The sequence below is a fragment of the Thalassophryne amazonica genome, chromosome 8 (assembly GCF_902500255.1).
Source record: "Thalassophryne amazonica chromosome 8, fThaAma1.1, whole genome shotgun sequence".
NCBI classification, from domain to species: domain Eukaryota; kingdom Metazoa; phylum Chordata; class Actinopteri; order Batrachoidiformes; family Batrachoididae; genus Thalassophryne; species Thalassophryne amazonica.
In genome coordinates, this window is record NC_047110.1 from 17901092 (window position 1) to 17927941 (window position 26850).

Here is a 26850-nt window from a genome sequence, read left to right on the forward strand (position 1 = left end):
GAACCAAGAACCGCCTAGTTCCAAGTTTGACTTGTGCGCTGCAGGCCCACATCCATCAGCTAAAACACACACATCACTGGCTAATCTGGAGAATAAACTGTTTATAGAATGTCAGTGCAATTATTAAAATCTAGATTTCTCTCTAAACAAATATATTAACATAAACTAAAAAGGTCTGTGATCAAGCTCACAGTGCTACCATTTCGCTACAGTGACATCTAGTGGACAAATGCGTGACCTCTTTGCAAGGGAGACCTGGACAGTTACAAAGTTTCCAATTCACCCAACCTGCATGTCTTTAAATGTGGGAGGAAACCGGAGCGCGGTGGAAACCCACGCAAAGACGGGGAGAACATGCAAACTCTACACAGACAGGCTACAGGCTACGATAGGACAAAGAACAATAAGCATAAACCAACAAAAAAGGAGAAAAGACCCGGAAAAAAAAAGGCCTGCGGGAGGAAGTGAGAGAGAAAAGGAAAAGTTTGCAAAAGGCCTGCAAAGAGGAGAAAAAGCATTAGAGAGCTACTACGAAGCACAAAGGAAACTAAGAAAGGCAATGGACGAGAAATCTAAAAGAGAAGTTCAAGAGAACCTGAACAAAATTATTACCAGTAGAGACCCAAGAAACGAGATATGGAAAATGAGGAAAACGTTAGACAAGAAGGGACAGGCAGAATACAGCTACATCACAGAGGACAACAGAGAAATCACTAATGAGGAAGAAACCAAATCCCACATAGCAAACTATTATGAGGACCTATACCGAGCAAGAGAAGGTAAACCGGAGTGTGAGGCGTGGACCAATAGAATATCAGCAGAGGTTGAGAGAATTACAAACCAACTAAGACCGCAATACATACCAAAAATAGACCTCGAAGAGATGCTGCGGGTAAAGAGGAAACTAAAACGGAAAAAGGCAGTGGGACCAGACAACATACCAAACGAAATATTCATAAATGCAACAAATGACACTATGAAAATATACTGTACAATGCTTAACCAAATGGAACATACAAACAAAATCCCAGATGAATGGAGGAACGGCCACATTATAAGCATATACAAAGGTAAAGGAAAAAAAAGCAAATGTGCCAACGAAAGGGGAATTACCCTCAGCAGCAACATAGGAAAATTTTATGAAAGACTCCTACACCATAGAATAAAACCCCTGATACAAATCAGTGAACTACAGGGAGGTGGTAAGGAAAACATAGAACTGCAGACCACATTTTACTATTAAACCACCTGATTGACAACAAAAAAACAAGATACATAACGTTCCTGGATGTGACCAAAGCATATGATAAAGCCTGGGCAGATGCCCTGATGTACACTCTCTACAAAAACTGACTAAGAGATAAAATATGGCTAAAAATAAAGGAGCTCAACAAAAACCTGAAAGCCTCAATAATGACCAGATATGGACTTACAAGACAAATACAGATCAAAGACAGCATCAGACAAGGAGGAGTTTTGTCAGTCATAATGTACGCACTACTAATAGATGAAATAGGCAAAGAGATCCTGAATAACAACCTTGGAATAGAGACAGGTACAGGAGAAACAATAGGATGCCTACTATGGATGGACGACATAGCCCTCATATCAGAGACGGCCAAGGAAATGCAAACAATGCTAAACATAACAAACGATCTAGCAAATAAGTACCACATAGAATTTGGGGAAGAAAAAAGCAAAGTTATGACAATAGGGAAACCACAAGATGATACAAATGTCTACATAGGACCCAAGAAACTGGAAAAATGTGTAAATTACAAATACCTAGAGAAAATAATCAACAATAACAACAACCAAACCGACCAAATAGAAGAAGCAAAAAAGAAAGGAGCCTTACAAACCATCCTACAAATAGCAGGAAGCCCGGATCTAAAAGGAATAGAAATGAGAGTTATCTGGCACTAGTGGAATCATGCGTAATCTCAATAATTGTGTACGCAGGAGAATCAGTGGCAACAACAAAAAAGGAGGGAAAAATGAGGAACCAAATCTTGGACAATATATTAAAACGGCTCGTAATAATACTAACAACAACACAGAGAGAAATCATGTATGTGGAAACAAAGCTCTGGGATATAGACCATATAATACAAAAATACAAGGTCAACTTCCAAAATAGGATAAATACAGTAGGATCAGACCTAATGAAAAGCATAATCAACAACAACAGTAAACCATGGAAAAGGGAAGTCAACAAGATTAGGGAAAAACTGCAAATAACGGATCAAACAAGCAAAGGAGATATAAAAAGGAAAATAGGTGAACAGCTAATGAAGAATATCAAAGAATAAGGAGAGATCAAATCAAAGGTAAAACACTACATTGAAAACGTAAAAACGTTGGAAATAGGAAAAAGGAAACCCTACCTGGACAAACTAAACAGGATGGAAGCACACAGCATCATGATGGCAAGAACAAGAATGCTGGCAGTAAAATGCAACTATAGGAATAAATATGCCAATGTATCCTGTAGGTACTGTAATGCTGAGGAGGAAACCCAAATCAAATCAATTTTATTTATATAGTGCCACATCATAACAAACAGTTGCCCCAAGGCGCTTTATATTGTAAGGCAAAAGCCATACAATAATTACAGAAAAACCCCAACGGTCAAAACGACCCCCTGTGAGCAAGCACTTGGCGACAGGAAAAAAGGAAAAAACTCCCTTTGGGAAGGAAAAACTCCCTTTTAACAGGAAGAAACCACCAGCAGAACCAGGCTCAGGGAGGGGCAGTCTTCTGCTGGGACAAACCCAAAAACATATACTAGAAGAATGCCAGCAAATCAATAGGCAAGAGTACCCGAAAGTAACAACTGAGGATATCTTTGAAGAAGCTACAACCAAACTAAGAGAAACTGCAAAAGCTCTTACACAGATCGAGGAAAATCTAAAATACTAATGTGCTGCTCCCCCCTCAAATTGGTAGGGTAGCAGACCTGGGAACGCACACGAGACGAGATGAGGGGTGGCAATCGATCCCATGACCTTCTTGATGTGAGGCAACAGTGCTAACCACTAAGGCACCGTGCTGCATGAATGTAATTCTTATATAATATTTACGGTGGCCGAGAGAAGCTGCTGCACTTCTAAATTAAGAGAGTGCTAGCAAATGTAGAAAACACAAATATAACCTCCAGCAATGCAAGTTTAATTTGATAACATTTCTGCTGCAAATTCAAACACTCTATCTATCTATCTGTCTATCTATCTGTCTATCTATCTGTCTGTCTGTCTGTCTGTCTGTCTGTCTCTGTCTGTCTGTCTGTCTGTCTGTCTGTCTATCTATCTATCTATCTATCTATCTATCTATCTATCTATCTATCTATCTATCTATCTATCTATCTATCTATCCATCTATCCATCTATCCATCTATCCATCTATCCATCCATCCATCCATCCATCCATCCATCCATCCATCCATCCATCCTAATCTAATCTAATCTAAAAACAAACCACAGATTCCATGTGTCGTTTGTTGCAGAGCCTCGACCCTTTGCCCATGCAAGGGCCTGAGCTCGGGGTTCAAGCCGATGATATTGAGGCCCCAGAGGTTGAGCAAGAACCAAAGCAAGAAGTTCTTGAAAACAAGGATGTGAGTTTTGAAATTTTGACAATTAATTATTACAAAAGATTTACTAGATTTGGTTGACTGTGTCCACGATGCGTTTGTGCAGTATCAGTATAGGATGAAGGGATTTACCTCATTCACATTTTACAGGTTATATTTTTGATTGTACCTGCACTATGTTATTTGATGGAATACATATTATTCCTGTTGTTGCTGTTTTTTTCAGGTGATAGTTCAGCGAGTACACATAGATGGGCTTGGAAGAACCAAGGAGGACTTGTTGACTTATGAAATTGCAGAGGTTTTCCGGGCAAAAAATTTAATTGATGTAATAGATTTTTTTTATACCAAAGTGACATGCAGTTATTGTATTTAATGCAATTAAATGACTTGCTGTATAATTTCAGGTGATGAAAAAGTCCCATGATGCCCGACAGAAGCTGCTGCGCCTTGGCATCTTCAGAAAAGTTGAAGTAGTTATCGATACGTCACGAGGTATTGTCAAAGCCTGCATGGTGGGAGTGCATCAGTACACTCTGCTAACGTTACATGTCAACATGGTACAAGTCTTACGGCTTTATACAGCCACAATATTTTTTTACCTGTGTGGTACATTGCATGCATCACTCACATTGTATTGTTGAGTTGTCATCTATTTATTTGTGGTCAAAATCTTATTTAAATGCACTTCCTCCATTGATGCTTTCTTAGCTTCCTGGTCCATATTGTTATGCTTTTTTATTGTCGTACTTTGTACCATGATGTCCTGTTGTTGCTGCAGATAGCCTTCTATAAATAAAAATATTACATTTTCTGTTGTGAACAGTGAATCATGTGAATCTAAATCATGTTAATTACACCCTTGTTACTAATCACTTGATCCTGAATAATACGATTATATTCCTGCCATTGTATAGCCTTTAATGGATACTTTCACAGGAAACATCAGCTTCAGGGTACTTAACTATAAATAATTGATATTGTATTTTCTTAGGGGAGGACGCTCTTCCTAATGGTTTGGATGTGACCTTTGAGGTTATAGAGCTGAGATGGCTAACGGGCAGCTACAACACCATGGTTGGAAACAATGAAGGAAGCATGGTGAGGTGTTACCCTCCACCTTCTGGCTACAGATAGCTTCTGTCTCAGTCAGAATTTTATATCCTCCTGACTACCAGGACACAGGAGGATATGGGCAGTCATACACTTTGTGCTGTTGTCTGTGGTTTGCTGATATTTATTTCCTTAGCACTTAGGTCAGTTTAGAAAACTGGCAACCACCCAGGCAGACCACATTTGGAAATGTGGTCTGCCTGGGTGGTTGGAATGGATATCCACATTTTTCGAAGATAACTGTTATGTTGACGTCCCCTCAGCCTGGTCTAGTCAGTGGTAACCTCAGCAAGGCAGCGCATAGGCGCATGTACATTTGATTTCTTAGTTTTTCTATTTTTTAATAAATTTGCAAAAATCTCCCAAAAAATTTTTTTCACTTTGTCATTATGGGGTATTATGGGTAGAATGTTGAGGGGGGGGGGGCGGAAATGAATTTACTCCATTGTGAAATAAGGCTGTAACATAACAAAATTTGGAAAACGTGAAGCGCTTTGAATACTTTCCAGGTGCACCAATGATTGATTTGAAAAAAGACCACAGTCCATTTTAAAGGCATTATCCAGGAGCTTGTTGAACAAATGTTCTGATTTAGTTACTGTCAACTTACTTGATTACCCACAACCCATCAGTTGCTTTCACTAAGAAAGTGATGTAAGCTACGTTTTATAATAACCTTAGTTTTTAAGTTGCTGTTACCTGTAAGTTATTCAGTTACAGTTACCCAGTTAATGTCGTGACCTCTCGGTTAACCAGTTGCGGTTACTCAGTTATGGTTACCATAAGGCTGTTAGTTCCTGTGTCACTCAGTTACACATGCTCTCAAGTCACATTGTTACTGTATGTACTCACCTGCAAATATTCAGAAATGTCATTGAGTTACAGATGCTTTGTTAATCAATAGTTACCTTAACTCATTCATAACCCATACCTGCGTGTAATCCAGCAACAAGCATGTAGTTGCCTAATATCCAGTAACAGACAGACAGAAGGGCATGTAGGAATCATGATAAATGATGAATGCTCAAAGATCAAAGGCAGGATCTGTTCCTTTATCAGAATCAAAGGAAACAGGATCAATGATCACTGCTCAAAGATCAAAGGCAGGATCTGTTCCTTTATCAGTAGCAAAGGAACCAGGATCAATGGTCAATGCTGAAAGGCCAAAGGCAGGAGCTGATCCTTGATTAATTAATTAATAATGAAAATCATAGTTCTCTTTGTATTCTGTTTAATTTCACTGACTCCTTTTTAGGTGCAGAATCTCATTATCATTAATGAATTAATTTTTTAAACACATTTCTGAATTATATCCCATGTGCATGCCTGGGGACTTTTTGGAGATTACATCTTGCGATGAGAGAGACAGTGTGCCTCACTCACGTCATTAGGTCTGATTTTGTTGATAGTATTGTTATTATATCAGGTAAATTCAGTTATATTTCTTTGTAATTTGTATGCTTTTCATTTGGTTTGTTCTAAATGCAGAATAAATGTCATGGAAACTGATGGTTTGTTCATTCATTCTTACTTTGTAGGTACTGGGCCTGAAGTTACCCAATGTCTTTGGTCGGGCAGAGAAACTGACGTTCCAGTTTGCTTACGGCACCAAAGAGACATCCTACGGCCTGTCCTTTTTCAAACCACAGCCAGGACACTTTGAACGCAAGTACGATATCACAGTTGGTACGTTGCCTTGATGCAAAGAATGGCAACTTTGATGTGTAGCAAGCATAATGAATTCCAGAATCACAGCAAGAAAGGTATGGAAAAAGAATAACTGTCTGCATGTCAAACCAAAAATAGTCTATCCACTTGTTTTCCCAGGCCGATTGCTTTGTTTGTGGGACTAAATAAAAATGAAAAAGCGTTTTCAGGCTGATAGGACTGTTCTTCTAGTTTTTATGAGAGTAAAGTAGCAGTGTGATTCTTCCACGTAGAGACGCTGCACTCTGACTGCACTCTCTGGCAGTGGCAGGCAGAGACAGACACAGGCTCATGAGGCTGTAGGATTGCTGTGCCTCAATGATGGTCCACAACAGTTATAAAACAAGATGTGACACTCTGTAGTTTCAGGAAGTGGTTGACTGAAATCTCTGTGACTTTTTGTTGCTGATCTATTCATAGAAATATGATGAAAAGCAGCGTTGTACGTGTTGGTGCATCCATCAACCCAAGGGGGTTAAAGAGCTGTGTGTACTTGAAGCTGGTACATTGCTGTTCAGATGGTGGACTAAACTTATCAGCCCTGTGTGCACAATCAGTCTGTTTAAGTAATGAACCAGTCCGTGTAAGATGCATTTGCATATTGCACCATGTAAATGGCAGAAAAATTACACTGTACTTCAGATCAAGTTGTTGCTTGTCTGTGGTGCAGGCGCTTTCTGCTGCCTCACAATAGCAGTGCACCAGCACTGTGCTACACCTCAATGTAAGACCAACACGTGCACTTTCTGTCATCATGTAGTCTCTGTTTTTATTATAGTTTGTTTTACCACCTTGTTTTCTTAGTCAATTCCAGTTTAGTTTTGCTTAAGTATTTATTTTTCATTTTATTCTCTGATCAGTTCTCATATTCATGCCCAGTTTGTTCTAGTATTATATTCTACCCTCAATTTCCATTTTAGCTCTGTTCTGTTTTTCCTCATTGCCATTTGTTTGTTTCCACTCCACACCCCTGCACCTGCCATCATGTCTTCGTCCCTCACTCATATTTGATTGTGTTCGCTGCACCTGCCTCGTATCTTTAACTCACACTCTTGCCACCAGCTCACGTGTCTTTGTCTATTACATCACTCCACTCTGTGTTTCCCTTCCTTCACTATTTTGCACTGTTTAATCTTTGTTGACTAGCCACACCCCCTTTCTAGATTGCTCCATACCTGCACCTCGTTAACACCACCTCTTCTTCGTTTCACACCGATTAGTCCACCAGCGTTTAAACCCCCCCAGTCTCACAGCTCACTGCGGGATTGTTGTCTTTGTACACTTTCCAGCACCTTTCACAGTCCTGAGTTTTTGTTTTGCGTGTTCCGAATCCTGCTCTGTACTCCTTGACCATGCCTCTTGCCTCATCCCAGATGTCTGTGTTTGCCCGTGCCTGTGAACCCTGCTCGTTTATGACTGCGTCTCTGCCTAATCCTGCTGGTACTTCTGTTGCACTGACTGACCACATGTGTACTGAAACAAAGCCTGGAATAAAGACCATGATTTCTCTTTCACCAAAGCCTAGTCTGGGAGTTCGCATTGCGGCTTGAGCTGCTCTGGGTGCCGGGCAGCCACCCGTCCTGACAGTTCCAAATATGTTTTCCATGTCAGTGCACGAGACAGAGAGAAGGAAAAAAAAAGCCCCAAATGTCCTCTGTGATTCCAGAAGTGATTAGAGGTGTTTTCAGCATCCAGACTGTAACATAGAATGATTAATCTGCTACAAAATAATTATTTTATATATAACGTCTAGTGCACAAAGCAGGTGGAATTGTCAAGACGAAGTGCGCGAGAGGGCTGAACCAAAATAGCCTGTCCTGTCCTCCTAGCTGCCAGGTGCTCACATAGTGGGCTTTTAACAGCCTCGTCCTCACTACAAACATGCCTCTAAAATCCTCATTTGTCCTCATAGTACCTTGTACACAAACTGCCCCATGCTGTTGTTGCTAAATTTTGAACTTCTTGAAATTAGTGCCATGCTCAGAGATGAGTCTCGTTAGCCGAATATTCTGCCTCTAAGAGCCTCTCAGAGCCACTATTCTCCCACGATTGTGGAATAACTGGACTCGTACCAAAAAACCCACGCTATATGGCTCATTATTCATCCTTCATTATACGGTGGGACCAGGGCTTTTCACTTTTACTCCACTACATTTCCTCAGTGAAATGTATACTTTTACTCTGATACATTTCCCTGAACCATCTTGGTTACTTGTTACTACAGTATAAAAGTAGAAGAAATTTGATTGGGCAATGCCTGTTTGCAGAGGTGAAAGCAGCAGTTTGCTATACTGGGAAGAGGCATCCTCTTCAGCCTTTTTACTTCTTTTTGCTTCTCACCCCTGCAGCATCAAGTGCCGTGTTTGACATAAAAGAAGTTTAAAAGTAAAAAAAAATAAAATAAAAGATGTCAAGTTGAATCTGCACACCCGCTGAGGAAAAGGTATACTGTGGGGGGTGAGAAGAGGGCCATCTTCATTTTGGACTCCAAACGCACGCGCGCACACACACACACACACACACACACACACACACACACACACACACACACACACACACACACACACACACACAAGGATCGGATCCCGCTGGAGTTACACACATTTAAAGGGAAAAATTCAGTAAAGACAAAACTGGCTGGTGTGGTTGTGTCTTTTCATTTTTTTATGTGAAATTTTCGCAGAGAAGCGCTGCATAAAAGCAGTGTCATGTTTTGGATTCAAGGGCGCTGTGTTTGGTTGCTTTGCAGTGGTTGGTGGTGGTGATGCTTGCAGCGTTGTTTTTTTTTTTTTTTTTTCTTTTCCTTAAATTTGGCATAACTGTGTAGCTATAAATGACTGTTCTGTTTCACAAGAGGCTGGCTGTTGTGTTTAACAGAAAAGTTTTTTGTGGGTCTTCCAAGAAAAACAACTGCAACTTTATTTACAGCTATATACATCCACCTGTTGCTCGCTCATCCCGTCTGCTCATCCCAGAGGCAGATCCAGCCTTTTGTAGCAGATGAGGCCCCCTCCTGGTTTCTCCAGACACCACACTTGCTTTCTTTTCATGTTGCTGTTTCACTCTCCACTAGTTTTGGATTTTACTTTTACTCAATACTTTTACTTAAAGTACATTTATATGAGAAATTTACTTTTGATACCCAAGTACAGTAAATGTCAGATACTTTAAGATTTTTACTCAAGTAATATTTTTAAAGGAGACTTTAATGCTTACCAAAGTAATTTTATGGTAAGATACTTGTACTTTCACTCAAGTATCACTTTGAGATACTTTATACAAGACTGCTGTTTACCTTTGTGAGGTAATTGTAGATCAAAAGTTTGTATTTTTTCTTTATTTTCTGTTTTTTTTTCTTACAGTATTTCCGTCAATCTGTACAAAGTCACAGGACAGTTTCCATGGAGTTCACTGAGGGAAACAGATCGAGGCATTTCTACAGAGCTCAGTGTAAATACTTGTTTTTTGTTTTGTTTTGGTGAATTCATGTTCATCTTTGTTTGCGGCAAAAAATCTGGTCTTAATTATTATCCCCACTTACTCCTGTCATTCAGATGTGTTCTATGTGATCAGGGTGCAGTTGAATAGTGTTTAACCACATGAAAGTAACAGTGTAGATGATCCTGAAATGCATTGAGGCCAGATTGTGAGCTAATTGGCCAAACCACCTCCGGAGGTTGTCAGAGGCGCATTGTGAAGGCATTAAATAGCAGTGTAAATGGAAATGCATTGGTGGTTTACAATTTGTTTATACAATGTCAAACCACAACATACTCGTAAGTTTGCTCAAAGTTCTATACGGTAAGCTCTGGACCAGGGCTGCCCAAATCAGTTTCTGGAGGGCACCCGCCCCGCATGCTTTCATGTCTACCTGCTCTACTCACACCTGATTGTTTAATTCTGGTGTTTCCCAGATCCACATTGGCTGAACACACCTGTCAGAGTTAATTAGGTGTGGGTGGAGCAGGGAGAGTGCAAAAAGACATGGATTGCAGGAGCAGATTTGGGCAGGCTTGGAGTATACCCTAACCACCCTGTGATCAAGCTCACTGTCAGCAGAGGTAAGGAAAAATTCCCAGTGTTTTTTGACTGTAGTAAGAAATCTCAAGCAGACCAGACTCAATGGGGCATCCATTTGCTAAAGTACAACAGAAGATTGTGGGGAAAATGAAATGACAGAAGTGTTGCAGTTAAATTACCATATAGAATCCAGTGTTCACACTGATGGGATCATTACGACAATGAAGAGGTACAAGGGGCGATTGAGAAGTTTTGAACCTGACCCAGAAAAGGTGAAGTTATGGTTCTCCAGCTTTTACATTCAGAGAAATCAACAGTTGTGAAGAATGTGTGTTGTTTTGACTCACTGGGTGCAATGCTGAGAAATGTTGGTTTCACATCTCAATATGGTCATTGGAGAGCCGTAATAAAGGTGCTCTGAATGGCATTTCACATGTTAACATAGCAGCACAAGTAAAGTAGGAATATTGATTGAAGGTTTTAGATAGTATAATGTATTCAGCGTTATAATTACCATCACTATTAAATGGACTGCATTCATATAGCGCTTTTCCATCTGCATCAGACGCTGAAAGTGCTTTACAGTGATGCCTCACATTCACCCATTCACCCTCACACACTGATGTCAGAGTGCTGCCATACAAGGTGCTCACAACATACCGGGAGCAACTTGGGGATATAGGACCTTGCCCAAGGGTCCTTAGTGATTTTCCAGTCAGGTTGGGGTTTGAATCGAGGATCCTCTGGTCTCAAGCCCAGTGCTTAACCACTAGACTATCACCTCTCCATTATTATTAGGCCGTGGCTATTCGCGCGGCGGCCGTGTCCATAACTCTCATTTGGCTATTTGCACGGCAAGACTCTGGTGGCAAAACTTGGAACTACTTGTATAAACAAACATACTGCATTCAAGATGTCATAACTCCTTGAATATTTTTCAATTTTGATGATTTTTTTTTAAGTCGGCAGTATCCACATTTCACTATTTGCACGGAAAGACTGGTGGCAAAACTTGGAACTACTTGTATAAACAAACATATTGCATTCAAGATGTCATAACTCCTTGAATATTTTTCAATTTTGATGATTTTTTTTTTATTCGGCCATATCCACATTTCACTGTTTGCATGGAAAGACTGGTGGCAAAACTTGGAACTACTTGTATAAACAAACATACTGCATTCAAGATGTCATAACTCCTTGAATATTTTTCAATTTTGATGATTTTTTTTTTTTTATTTGGCCGTGTCCATAACTCTCATTTGGCTATTCGCACGGCAAGACTCTGGTGGCAAAACTTGGAACTACTTGTATAAACAAACATACTGCATTCAAGATGTCATAACTCCTTGAATATTTTTCAATTTTGATGATTTTTTTTTATTCGGCCGTATCCACATTTCACTATTTGCACGGAAAGACTGGTAGCAAAACTTGGAACTACTTGTATAAACAAACATACTGCATTCAAGATGTCATAACTCCTTGAATATTTTTCAATTTTGATGATTTTTTTTTTTTATTTGGCCGTGTCCATAACTCTCATTTGGCTATTCGCACGGCAGGACTCTGGTGGCAAAACTTGGAACTACTTGTATAAACAAACATACTGCATTCAAGATGTCATAACTCCTTGAATATTTTTCAGTTTTGATGATTTTTTTATTCGGCCATATCCACATTTCACTATTTGCACGGAAAGACTCTGGTGGCAAAACGTGGAACTACTTGTATAAACAAACATACTGCATTCAAGATGTCATAACTCCTTGAATATTTTTCAGTTTTGATGATTTTTTTATTCGGCCATATCCACATTTCACTATTTGCACGGAAAGACTCTGGTGGCAAAACGTGGAACTACTTGTATAAACAAACATACTGCATTCAAGATGTCATAACTCCTTGAATATTTTTCAATTTTGATGATTTTTTTTTTTTATTTGGCCGTGTCCATAACTCTCATTTGGCTATTTGCACGGCAAGACTCTGGTGGCAAAACTTGGAACTACTTGTATAAACAAACATACTGCATTCAAGATGTCATAACTCCTTGAATATTTTTCAGTTTTGATGATTTTTTTATTCGGCCATATCCACATTTCACTATTTGCACGGAAAGACTCTGGTGGCAAAACGTGGAACTACTTGTATAAACAAAAATACTGCATTCAAGATGTCTTAACTCCTTTAATATTTTTCGATTTTGATGATTTTTTTTTTTTATTTGGCCGTGTCCATAACTCTCATTTCACTATTCGTATGGCAAGACTTTGGTGGCAAGGCTGACCCTATACGAACGGCGGCCGTATAACTGATTTAATGCAGTATGTTTGTTTATACAAGTAGTTCCAAGTTTTGCCACCAGAGTCTTGCCGTGCGAATATACATACCAGAGTCTTGCCGTGCGAATATACGTACCAGAGTCTTGCCGTGCGAATAGCCAAATGAGAGTTATGGACACGGCGGCCATGTGAATAGCCACTTCCTTATTATTATTATTATTATTATTATTATTATTATTATTAGTTGAAGTACAGGTGCATTGCCTATTATTCTGTCAGCACCATGCTATGAAATGGCGAGACTGATACACATACATAATGCCTGAATTTTCAAAGCCCATAAATAATTGGACAAAAAATAAAGATTATTTTTAATGTAAACCATCACTTTTACAGACAGTTGCTTTTAGATAAGTCAGTGGATGGATACAGGAACATTTCCAAGTCATTAAATATGTCTTTGGACATAATTTGCTTCAATCATTAAGAAATGCAAAGTGTACAGGGTCGCCGTTGTACAATACTAAGTCACCATGCAAGAAGACGACTAGTGAGGGAAGCCACCAAGGCACTCAGGCAACTGCAGATTTGGGACAGAACATTGGTGCTGTCAACAGTTTTGTCTGGGTGTCTCTTAAATGTATAGTTGCCCTTCACAGCTACAAGCAGCGCCTTCTTCGTTGAGTTCACAAAGCTACTGTGCATGGTATGATGACCGGGTCAAATGACATTATGGAACATGATTAATCTGCTTTATTTAGTTATTTTTTTATTTTTTTACAGTGCATTTAAAAAAAATCATGAATTACTCCAAATGTTGTTGTTGTTCATTTGGCTGCTCCCTGTTTTATTCAGGGTCGCCACAGCAGATACAACCAGATCCGCCTTGGTAATTGGCACAAGTTTTACGCCGGATGCCCTTCCTGACGCAACTCCAGTTTCACGTGGAGAAACACACACAGCCGCTGGTGTTCCAAAGATGAATGTGTTATTGTGTAAGCCACAGTTGCTGTATGAATGTAGTCATTATTTAGATCAACACTGCTTGTGAGGTCGGTTCATTATTTGTCTCAAATAAAGCTCATAACTAAATACTGTAAAAATTTTGAAAATATTTCCTTTGAGAAACTGAACTAGTTGTTTCAGCATTAAACTGAGCATCCCGTGTGTGTGTGTGTTTGTGATATGCGGTGTCAATGTGAGGGTCAGTGACGAAATATTAGCAAGTCCCCTAGAACTTTAGTTTAAAGATTACCCCTTGCTAACTTTGTTGCAGTTAAAGAACTGTCTGTGTGTTTGTTTAATTTGTCCACAAACAGTTCCCCATGTGGAAGACCAACCAAACCCTGAAGTGGGAAGGCGTGTGGAGAGAGCTGGGATGTCTGGCTCGCACCGCCTCCTTCGCCATCCGAGAGGAGAGCGGCCATTCCTTCAAGTCCTCCCTCTCGGTATTTGTCTGCTGTTTTATCGAACTTTTTCCTCTTGTCCCTGAATCAGTTATCTCATATACATAAACTTAAAAGTGTGAGTAAATATAGAATAAAATAAAATAAAATAAGATTTTATCTATTGATCCGATTCTTTATCAATTCCCTTATCAGTACCTCTTGTGAATTTTCTGTGTACTAAAAGTAGGCTTTACAGGTTTTCTATGTCAACAACATTTTATTGAGTCTCAAAGTAAATAAATATGTAATTGGTCACTTTATCCTAGATCTCTGGGACAGGTTTATCCAGGGGTCGGCAAGACCTTATTTAGGACATTGTTTTGGTGATTAGGGATGTCCTCATGTATTGTAATAAATAAATGAGAGAAAGGCAAGAGCTTCTCTCAGAATTTTGAAGAATGGGCCTGAAAGAAGTTTCTGTTGGAAGTATTTTAGACATAGGATCAGCAAGTTAGGTGAATTGGAAACTTTATAATTGTCCAGGTCCCCCTTGTAAAAGAGATCTTGATCTCAGTGGGACAAACTGGTTAAATAAAGATTAAAGTTAAAGTGGGAGGGGGAAGTGTTTGCTTTTTAAATACTTGAAAGACATTGGACTCGGGAGGATTTACAGTTGTATGTAAAAGTTTGGGCACCCCTGATGATTTCCATGATTTTCCTTTATAAATCATTGATTGTCTGGATCAGAAATTTCAGTTAAATATAACTTCAACTTTGTGCAACTTCAACTTTGTCATTCATGAACATTGTTCTCAAGAATCTGCTGATATTGACTGGAATCCATGTGACCCTCAACTTTAACAAGATTCCCAGTACCTGCACTGGCCACACAGCATGATAGAACCACCTCCAAATTTTGCTGTAGGTAGCAAGCGATTTCTTGGAAGGCTGTGTTCTTTTTTCAGCCATGCATACCACCCCTTGATATGTCCAAATAACTCAATTTTAGTGTCATCAGTCCACAGCACCTTATTCCAAAATAAAGCTGGCTTGTCCAAATTTGCTTTAGCATAACTCAAGCGACTCTGTTTGTGGCGTGTACGCAGAAAAGGCTTCCTCTGCATTACAGCATCATACAGCATCTCCTTGTGCAAAGTGCGCTGTATAGTTGAACGATGCAGAGAGACACTTTCTGCAGCAAGATCATGTTGTAGGTGTTTGGAGCAGGTTTGTGGGTTGACTATAACTATTTTCACCATCCTTCGCTTCAGCTGATCTCAGATTTTTCTTGGCCTGCCACTTCGGGCCTTAACTAGTACTGTGCCTGCTGTCTTCCCATTTCCTCACTACTGTATGTTCCTCACAGTGGAAACTGACAGCTGAAATCTCTGAGATAGCTTTTTATATCTTTCCGTAAACCATGATGTTGAAAAGTCTTTGGTTTCAGGTCATTTGAGAGTTGTTTAGAGGCCTCCATGTTGCAACTCATTAGAAGAGAGGCAAAGAGGGGAAACATTTGCAAATGGCCACCTTAAATACCCTTTCTTATCATTGGATTCACCTGTGTAAGGAGGTCAAGGGTCAGTGAGCTTACTAAACCAATTTTGTATTCAATAATTAGTGCTAAATGTATTCAAATCAATAAAACAACAAGGCTGATGAGGCTGTTTAGAGGCTGTTATTTCTGCAAAAGGAGGATCTACTAAATATTGATGTATTTTTTCCTGTTGTGGTGCCCAAATGTACGTGTATGCACCTGCCTGATTTTGTTAAAATAATTATTGCACACTTTCTGTAAATACGAGAAACTTCATTTCACTTCTCCAATATCACTGTTTGTCTGCTATACAATATATTTAAATGAAATTTCTGATCTAGACAACCAATAATTTATAAAGGAAAAATCATGAAAATTATCAGGGGTGCCCAAAGTTTTGCATACAACTGTAGTATTGCTGATACAGAAGGTGGCAGCAATACAACAAGGATGCCAGCTGCCATTAAACACCACAGAAAAAGAGAGGGTGCATTTGGTTTATATTAGAGGAGCGTGCTTTGAGGTCAGAGCGCATTTCTGCATTCACAAAATGTCTTAAGAAACTACAAAAAAAAAAAAAATGCATAAAATGCATTTATTCATATTTGTTGTCAGTCTCGGTAAATCTTCAGACTTGGACCCATTGATTGTGCAACCAATCTCATTTCCTCAGCGGAGCATGCACGAGACAAAAACAAACACGTTTTCGTCATGGATAGTGGTCGGAGCTATTTCCGACCACCAGCTAGCTCCGGCATAATGTGAACTGAAGAACCGATAAGGGAATCGTTCAGCAAAAAGGCTATTGATGTTGGTGGATCAAATCATTTCTTATCGATTCTTAACAGTAAGCAGTTTTCGATACCCATCCCTAGTTGTAACTGGATAGCTGTTATGTAATGTTTTAATGGCTGAAATTATAAAAAAAGAAAAAAGACAGGCTACAGTTACTCAGTGAGCCGTGTGCCTGAGCACAGTACACTGAACCACACCTTGGCCTGCTTAAAGAGGTGGGCTTGGGTGTGATACTAACTGTGCTGGGGCACAGATCACAGACATGATGTTAACAACTGTTTATCTTAACAATCAGTATTATTATTATTATGATTACTTGGATAGTGCAGGTGTAGTAAATTAATTTAAGTGAAGGGTAAAAACGCAGATTTTGGGCAGCTTTGGGGCCCTTGAAGCAAAGCTGTTGTTTTATTTCGCTTTATCTCAATTTTCCCCCGCTAAAACCCTTTTTATGTTAAACTGACCTGTTATGGTCTTCTGAAACATTTGACAGATGTAAAAACGGAAGCAATGCTAACGCGTTAACATGTCTATGGCATTTTCAATGTTAAAGTGAGCATTAAGCTGTTTGCATCTCAGCACTCAGCATTTGTTTTCTGTATAATAATTAATGGCGCAGCATTTGTTGTCATAAAAGAGTCAAATGTATTACAAATTGTAATTTTTTATTAATTTTTATTTATATATTAATAATAATAGCAACAACAATCGTAATAATAACTAATAATCCTACAATACAATTTTAGAAAAAGAGACAAAAAGAACCTGATAAAACAAAACACAACAGAAAAAATAAAACCAACTAATAATGAACACAAATAAATATAGAAATAAATAACCATTTCCTGTGAACACCTAGTGACTCTGACACCTCCACTTCATCCCTGTATCCTGTGAAAACACATTCTTTATATTTACTTTAGACTGTTGAATATTTGGACACTGCTTTCACTCCCCACCTACACCATTCCACAGTTACACCACAAAAAGAAATACAGAATCTTGTTTGTATGAATTTAATTAATTCTAAAGTAGTTTTTCCCTCTTAATTGATATCCCTCCTCTCTACCCCTGAACAGTTTCTGTATGTTTTTGGTAAAATGTTATTTTTTGCTTTGTACAAGATTTGTGCTGTTTGGAATTTTGTTATGTGTGTTAATTTTAATCGTTTTGACTTTAAGAAGAGTGAGTGAGTATGGTCTTGATAGCGACATTATGAATGACCCATATTGCCCTTTTTTGAAGAATAGTTTGTGATTTTATCAAACTCATGTAGTTATTGTCCCAGATCTCTACACAGTAATTGAAATGTGATAAGACAGTGGAACAGTGAGTGATTTGTGATCCAGAACATGTTTTGCTTTTTTTAAACACTGAAATGCTTCTTGATAATTTGGTTTGTATATATTTGATGTGTGGTTTCCAAAAGATTTTCTGATCTATTATTGCCCCAAGAAATTAATTTTCATTAACCCTTTCAGTATGCACTCCATCTATCTGTATTTGTACTTGCTCATTCCTTCTGCAGTTCCCAAATAACATTATTATTATTATTTTATTTTATTTTATTTTTTTTTAAGTTTAATGACAATTTGTTTTGGTCAATCCATATTTTCACTTTGTTCATTTCTTCAGTGATTTCCTCCAGAACTATCTGCCAAGCTACAAAACTGCTGCATCCTCGTAAGAGCAGAATACTACTGGAATGATTTTGAATAAGGAAAGTTGGGTTTTTCTCACCAACATTGATGATGCATTCACTGCGGTTTATTGTCTGGAATAGCCCCAGATTGCATTTCAGAGCTTCTGGAATTCAAAGATTTTTGCGCACGTGGGGGTGGTGGTGATTTTGGGTTTCAGCTTTTTTTGTTTTTCACCACTTTCATCCCTGAAAAGAGTCTGGTTTCTCACATTATTGGTGAACATGAATTGATGTCAGCGAGCAAGCTGCAAAATACTCCCTCACCATCTGCTTCCTGCATAAATATCTTCTCACTTGTGCAGCACAGTTGACTGATAAATGCTGTAAAATAAATAATAATAAATAATTAATAATTAAATAAATAATCATGCTAGGCATGTGACAGGCTGTCAGTGCCCCAGGATGACTTGAAATAAGTCATAAAGACTCCGTGGTATAACTCACAAACCCGTAAGTTGGAGAGGAAATGGCGTCTCACTAATTTAGAAGATCTTCACTTAGCCTGGAAAAAGAGTCTGTTGCTCTATAAAAAAGCCCTCCGTAAAGCTAGGACATCTTACTACTCATCACTAATTGAAGAAAATAAGAACAACCCCAGGTTTCTTTTCAGCACTGTAGCCAGGCTAACAAAGAGTCAGAGCTCTATTGAGCCGAGTATTCCTTTAACTTTAACTAGTAATGACTTCATGACTTTCTTTGCTAATAAAATTTTAACTATCAGAGAAAAAATTACTCATAACCATCCCAAAGACGTATCGTTATCTTTGGCTGCTTTCAGTGATGCCGGTATTTGCCTAGACTCTTTCTCTCCGATTGTTCTGTCTGAGTTATTTTCATTAGTTACTTCATCCAAACCATCAACATGTCTATTAGAACCCATTCCTGCCAGGCTGCTCAAGGAAGCCCTACCATTATTTAATGCTTCGATCTTAAATATGATCAATCTATCTTTATTAGTTGGCTATGTACCACAGGCTTTTAAGGTGGCAGTAATTAAACCATTACTTAAAAAGCCATCACTTGACCCAGCTATCTTAGCTAATTATAGGCCAATCTCCAACCTTCCTTTTCTCTCAAAAATTCTTGAAAGGGTAGTTGTAAAACAGCTAACTGATCATCTGCAGAGGAATAGTCTATTTGAAGAGTTTCAGTCAGGTTTTAGAATTCATCATAGTACAGAAACAGCATTAGTGAAGGTTACAAATGATCTTCTTATGGCCTCAGACAGTGGACTCATCTCTGTGCTTGTTCTGTTAGACCTCAGTGCTGCTTTTGATACTGTTGACCATAAAATTTTATTACAGAGATTAGAACATGCCATAGGTATTAAAGGCACTGCGCTGCGGTGGTTTGAATCATATTTATCTAATAGATTACAATTTGTTCATGTAAATGGGGAATCGTCTTCACAGACTAAGGTTAATTATGGAGTTCCACAAGGTTCTGTGCTAGGACCGATTTTATTCACTTTATACATGCTTCCCTTAGGCAGTATTATTAGACGGCATTGCTTAAATTTTCATTGTTACGCAGATGATACCCAGCTTTATCTATCCATGAAGCCAGAGGACACACACCAATTAGCTAAACTGCAGGATTGTCTTACAGACATAAAGACATGGATGACCTCTAATTTCCTGCTTTTAAACTCAGATAAATCTGAAGTTATTGTACTTGGCCCCACAAATCTTAGAAACATGGTGTCTAACCAGATCCTTACTCTGGATGGCATTACCCTGACCTCTAGTAATACTGTGAGAAATCTTGGAGTCATTTTGGATCAGGATATGTCATTCAATGCGCATATTAAACAAATATGTAGAACTGCTTTTTTGCATTTGCGCAATATCTCTAAAATTAGAAAGGTCTTGTCTCAGAGTGATGCTGAAAAACTAATTCATGCATTTATTTCCTCTAGGCTGGACTATTGTAATTCATTATTATCAGGTTGTCCTTTAAGTTCCCTGAAAAGCCTTCAGTTAATTCAAAATGCTGCAGCTAGAGTACTAACAGGGACTAGAAGGAGAGAGCATATCTCACCCATATTGGCCTCTCTTCATTGGCTTCCTGTTAATTCTAGAATAGAATTTAAAATTCTTCCTCTTACTTATAAGGTTTTGAATAATCAGGTCCCATCTTATTTTAGGGACCTCATAGTACCATATCACCCCAATAGAGCGCTTCGCTCTCAGACTGCAGGCTTACTTGTAGTTCCTAGGGTTTGTAAGAGTAGAATGGGAGGCAGAGCCTTCAGCTTTCAGGCTCCTCTCCTGTGGAACCAGCTCCCAATTCAGATCAGGGAGACAGACACCCTCTCTACTTTTAAGATTAGGCTTAAAACGTTCCTTTTTGCTAAAGCTTATAGTTAGGGCTGGATCAGGTGACCCTGAACCATTCCTTAGTTATGCTGCTATAGACTTAGACTACTGGGGGGTTCCCATGATGCACTGAGTGTTTCTTTCTCTTTTTGCTCTGTATGCACCACTCTGCATTTAATCATTAGTGATTGATCTCTGCTCCCCTCCACAGCATGTCTTTTTCCTGGTTCTCTCCCTCAGCCCCAACCAGTCCCAGCAGAAGACTGCCCCTCCCTGAGCCTGGTTCTGCTGGAGATTTATTCCTGTTAAAAGGGAGTTTTTCCTTCCCACTGTTGCCAAGTGCTTGCTCACAGGGGGTCGTTTTGACCGTTGGGGTTTTTCCGTAATTATTGTATGGCCTTGCCTTACAATATAAAGCGCCTTGGGGCAACTGTTTGTTGTGATTTGGCGCTATATAAATAAAATTGATTGATTGATTGATAAAGTCAGTTATGTTTCAGTGCTGCATTGTATTATTTTGGTGTGGAGAGCACTCTTTTAAAAAACCAAAAGGCACGTCATGATGGGGAACAAATCCCTGGGACCTGTAGTGTGATGTGAGCACAGGCCAGCAGGGTAGTGGGGAGGGGCACAGTCTTTTTCAGGCATGGTACAGGACAACCAGGACTCATGTGAGTGCCCCTCTCCAAACTACAGTAAATGGTGTTCTGTAGTTCTTGTATGAGAGGGCTTTATGTGCGGAGTGCTGATTACAGGAGAACATGATCTGAAAGAAGAGAAATATATGGACACTCAGACAGAGAAAATAAAATGGGATTTCATGACACTGCCTCCAGATCATTTCTCTGTTTTTACTGCAAACCACCTACCACACACAGCAGACAGACACCACGCTGAATCTGCACGTTTCATGGAGGTGACGTGTTCGTGCATGTGAGGCGATGTAAACTTTTTAACATGGCTGCCAAATTGAAAAGCAGCATGCTCTGCAACTGACACACACACACACGTAATGTGAAATAGCCCTGTAGTAGTGAAATGGCTTCAAAGATAAATTAAGTCCCGATTGTATTGAATATTGCTAAAAACTTTATTCTGTCTTGTAGTTTGTTTCAGACTGTTCTGCCATGGTAAAATGAAACATTAAAACGTTTGCAGTTTAAAACAATTTTCTGTACACTGCCTTGCAAAAGTATTCACCCCATGTAGTTGTTTTGTTTGTTTGTTTTTCATTTCCAACTCAGTGACTATGCCTTAGACTTTATTTCCATCACTCATTTAAAAATAAACCGTATGATAAATCTATTTGGAGTAGGCTGTTCTCAAAAACTGAGTGACTGTGCAAGAAGGAGACTAGTGTGGGAAGCCACCAAGACACCTGTGGCAACTCTGCAGGAGTTAAAGGCTTATGTGGCTGTGATTGGAGAAACTGAACTGTGCACAGATTTTGTCAAATTTGGCGCCACTGGTTATACAGCTACAGGGTGGAGTGAAACAGAGATGTTACATTTTAGTGACAGCTTCTCAGAAATCACATGGGACAAATTAGCCTAGGTTTACTCTTTTTTCTTGTATTTAAAGCCTTCTTAGTTCCATTCCGCATGAAGCAGTTTCAGGCAGTGACAGACAGCTATTTGCAGTTTCTCCCTTCACAGCCACAGAAGCCTGGAACTCCTTCAGACTTGTATCGGGTGTTTTGGTGGCTTCCCTCACTCATCTCCTTCTTGCATGGTCACTCGGGGCTACTACAGAAAGATTTACCATGCTGTTCCATACTGTTTATTTCTTAATGATTGATGGTAATGTAGTTGAAGCCACGTTCATGTATCCATCCCTTGACCCGTCTGAAAAAAGCTGATTGTGAGAGTGATGGTTGACTTGTGTTACTGTAATTGTTCAGTCCTTCATAGCAAAGGAGGTTAATACATACTGTATGCACACACCACTTCCAGATATAAATCCATTTAAATTACAGGTTGTGATCAAATAAATAAATACTGTTACATAAAAAGTTGTAAAATCACCAGGGGTGCCCCTTCCCACTCCTGGTGTTTTCCCAATTTTCCAATACTTTTGCAAGACACTGTACAAGATGCAAAGCAGCCAAGGAGTACATGAACACATTTGAGAATCTGGAGCAATTCAAATAGTAATATTTTTTTTTCTTGATTAATTTACCATTGTCTATGACCTTTATGATGAACAAAACCCAGCAGTACTGTGTGTTAAACTTTTAGGTTGGCATCTACCAGATGTTTTGGGATTTATATACTCTAGGGCTGTTCATGTTATATAGTGAAAAATAAAGTTGTGAGAGACTTTGGGCCACATGTTGTTTTTGTTCCATTTGGGGTTTTATAGGTGCAGACCAAATTTGAACTCAATCACATAAGATTTAGAGGTCCCCCAGAGTGACATATTTTCCTGTCCCTCTGCTGGCAAGGCAACATCACCGTAACGGGAGAAGACTCTGATGCCATTTTTTTTGTTTTGCAGGTACATGTCATGGCTTCTAATTGCAAAAAATTGTGGTTGATTGGTCACCCAGAGGAGAACATTACTGGAATTACTGGATTGCTACATTGCTTGTTTGGGGAAAATTGGTGCTTTGTGGGGGACCCCTAAACAATGTCTGATAACAATAAAATTTGGCACATAATGGCATCGTAATCGTATGGACTGTGATGTTACTCCAAACAGGGGTTTACAGAAAACCAACTCACACTGACCAATATCTGCTCTTCGGCTCAAACCACCCCCTTGAACACAAGCTCGGGGTGATCAGGACGCTTCAACACAGAGCCCTACAGGTGCCCACAACTGCAGAAGGAAGGGCTAAAGAACAACGTGTCCGGAAAGCCCTCACAGTATGTGGGTACCCACGATGGTCCCTGGACAAAGTGCAGAAGTCTCAGAGAACAAAGAGACCAGATAGACAGGAGACGGAGACAAGAAGAAGAGGAGTGTCTCTCCCTTATTTAGCAGGAGTAGGGGAAAAACTACAGAGGATCTTCAGACAGCACAAAATCCCAGTTTACTTTAAACCGGTTAACACCTTGAGACAGAAATTAGTTCACCCTAAGGACATGATCCCTAGTTACAAACAGAGCAATGTAGTGTATTCTATCAGATGTCAGGAAAACTGTAACGAACACTACATAGGTGAAACGAAGCAACCTTTACACAAAAGGCTATACCAGCACCGCAGAGAGGGAGCCAGTGGACCTCACTCTGCGGTTCACCTGCACCTTAAAGACACAAACCACACGTTTGAGGACAAGGAAGTTAAAATATTAGCCAGAGAGAAGAAATGGTTTGAGAGAGGGGTCAAGGAGGCATTCTTTGTGAAACGTTTGAAACCCAGCCTTAACCGGGGAGGGGGTCTGAGCCACACTTTATCCCCTGTTTACAATGGGATACTCAGGTCAAAGGAGTTTCAGTCTTTTGTTCATGGTAATGAGTCATTCACGTCTTCAAGAGAGCCATCAGAAAGGCATCCATCCCATCATTAGAGGGACAGCTGTCCTGCCATTAGGTGTGCTAACTACAGCACAATAGTTGCTAATTAGAGCTATTGTTTAGTCACTAGCCTATAGCAGTCTGCCTCTCAGTAGGAGGGGTCTGGTTAGGTTTAAAACTCCAGCTTTTGTTGGCTTCTGTTTTATTCTTCTCTACAAGAGTCAGACAGAAGTCAGTCTTCCAGAGCAACAATTTTAGCTGAGGAAGCTTCTGCGATTTGAAGCCAAACGTCCTCGCGTCAAGCAACCCAGTCCAGTCAAAGATTCAAGCTCTACTAAAGATTTATGTATCTCCATATGATACATTGTGATAGTTGTCAAATTCCAGACTGTAATTTCAACACAGTCTGCATGTTGTAGATGCTGCATATTGTGAATTACAGTACAAACAATAAATTGTTTTATTGCCACTAGATGAATGAGCTTTGACCAGTCATTGGGGGAAAGTCTTGTTATTAGTGAGGAACCACAAGCTAAAATATTGAAAAGTGTATCGTGGGGTGTGACCTACGTGTTGATGATATTGATTGTGAGGTCTTGTGATGATGTTTTATCCTTTTATAATTCAAATTCAATTACGTGGCTTTGATAATCAGCATAAAAAGTACATTTTTTTTCAGTTTAATATTTTTATGCTTACTTTTGATTTTTTTTTTAATCTACCCTCGAAGGTCCATTTACTCTGTTTAATGTTTTTTTTTTTTCTTTCTCAGCATGCCATGGTCATTGACACAAGAAACTCTTCCATCCTTCCCAAAAAAGGTGGCCTGTTAAAAATTCACCAGGTTTGTTGTTCAACAAAGAAACAAAGCTTTTTAAAATTCTATATGAACATCTTATGATTGCAGTTTAGCAGCACGTTGATGTTTTGTATGGTGGATGCATAGGAACTTGCTGGTTACACTGGAGGAGATGCTAGTTTCCTGAAGGAGGACTTTGAGATCCAGCTGAACACAACACTCCTCTGGGACTCTGTAAGATTCTGTACAAAAGTATAAATGCAACACTTCTGTTTTAGCTCCCATTTTAATGAAAGGAAGTAAAAATCAAAGATTTTTTTTCTATGCATGAAAAAGGTTTATTTCCCTTGATTTTTTTCCCACAAATTGATAGACTCTGTGTAAGTGAGCACGTCAGCTTTTCCAAGATGATTCAGCTGCCTGTCGCGTGGTGGAGATCAAGTTGCTGATTAAATGGCGTGATTATTGTGCAGGATGTGTTGGTAGCATGGTTACATGCTGTTGGCAGTTGTGAGGCCAATTTGATGGCAAGTGATGTTGGAGGTAGCTTAGTGAAATGAACATTCAATTCACATGAAGCAGTTCTGGTGGTCATCCTGCCGTCAACTATGCCAGTTGCATACTCCCTCAAAAATTGACACCTGTGGCATTGAACTGTGGGGAAAACCACTGCACATTTTAGAGCGGCCTTTTATTGTAACCAGTCCAAGGCGCACGTGTGCCATGTCCATTGCATTAAAGGTTGCACCTTTATCAAAGAATCAGCTGTAATCTTGGAGTGTCATATAAAATTTCATTAAATTTCAGAAAACTGCATTCTATTATCCATGTCGGGGGGCATTGACTTTCCTTGTAGTCAGTCCAAGCCATGTTCAGGTTAGGCTGCCTGGTCTCAGAATCCTGGGTTTTGTTAACCAGTAGCTGGCACATTGAAGCTGTGATGTTCCTGATGCCCTTCTGATCTTCGTTCATGTATTGACCCATGCTTCTCTTTGGCTTGGGAGCACTGATGCCCGACACGCACTTCCATGTTGTGGAGAGTCGGCTTATTTTCCAGTCGTGTAACTGCATTGTACCCTTGTGGGGATACTTTGTGATTGGTATTGTCCTGCCTTATATTAGCCAGCCATGGTGGTACCCTGATGTTTATTCATTTGTGCTGCCAGGCACTAGTGGAGTACTGCTTGCTTCTTCAGCCAATAGGCATGGATCATGTCATGCCCTGGTGTTGCCCGGGTCTTCATGCTTGGATATTGACCTTTAGGACAATGGCTGGTTCTTATTTTGTGAGGTTACTGTGGTCTGACAGATCCATCAGCTGGACATCAGTGTTTCAGGATGCCTCTTTCTCTAGATAGAGGTGTTTGGCAATACCAATACCTTTCCAAGTTTTTAGGATCCTGATGCTTCCTGTCTTACTGTACTGTCAGGGCACTTGGATGTTAGGGAACCCACAGTCTACCGAATTTAACAAAGCCAAGACCTGTATTGCTACCAGAAGCCTAAAACCTTTCCAAAATACGCCTTTTGGAGACAAAGGACCGTAAAAAAATGGTAAAATCTTTATGACGCTGCTACAGCAGAAAAGAGGAGGTGAAACATCTACCAGGAGTCACACTGTGATTGGATAATCAAAATGCTCTGTCTCCAGTTGGCTGTTGCAGCAAGGCAGAACCACAGCAGAATATAAAACTGGACTTCTCCAGACAGAAACTCTCTTGACTCTGGCACGACTCGCTTCATGAGCCACTGAGGGTCCTCGCTTCAACGCAGTGCCTGACGCCCACCGACAGCGAATAGTGTACAGCTACATCCAGGCCGAAACAAATCTGTCCATGATCAAAGCTTTCACTCACAGTGTTCACAGAACAGCGTGGCTCTTTGGGTGGTTTTAATATGGTAAATAGACTGTTTTATTATGTCTACGACGGTACGCGTGCTCTGATTGGCTGGTTTCCGGTCTGATATTTTCCCAGACAATCGGTCCGGATCGCGTATCAGATTTGAGACTTCGTTTACAATTTTCACAGTGCGAAATAAAACAAAACAAAAAGCAAACAAATAAGTGACGAAGAGGACCATTCTCCAAGCAAATTTTGTTATGCTGACACGTTTGAATTGGAGGAGTTAACAGC

At 39.6% G+C, this 26850-nt stretch overlaps 1 protein-coding gene across 2 annotated transcripts in view; it reads left to right on the plus strand.

Moving 5' to 3' along the window:
- The window catches only part of LOC117515306 (sorting and assembly machinery component 50 homolog A), a 31890-nt gene that overhangs the window by 172 nt on the left and 4868 nt on the right, over positions 1 to 26850 (plus strand). For both annotated transcript variants that reach the window (XM_034175800.1, XM_034175801.1), the window contains exons 2-10: positions 3506 to 3616; positions 3819 to 3920; positions 4000 to 4087; positions 4587 to 4693; positions 6244 to 6374; positions 9775 to 9862; positions 14037 to 14165; positions 24689 to 24760; positions 24863 to 24949. In XM_034175800.1, the coding sequence (XP_034031691.1) occupies positions 3506 to 3616; positions 3819 to 3920; positions 4000 to 4087; positions 4587 to 4693; positions 6244 to 6374; positions 9775 to 9862; positions 14037 to 14165; positions 24689 to 24760; positions 24863 to 24949 (915 nt within the window). The remainder of the gene's footprint in view (positions 1 to 3505; positions 3617 to 3818; positions 3921 to 3999; positions 4088 to 4586; positions 4694 to 6243; positions 6375 to 9774; positions 9863 to 14036; positions 14166 to 24688; positions 24761 to 24862; positions 24950 to 26850) is intronic.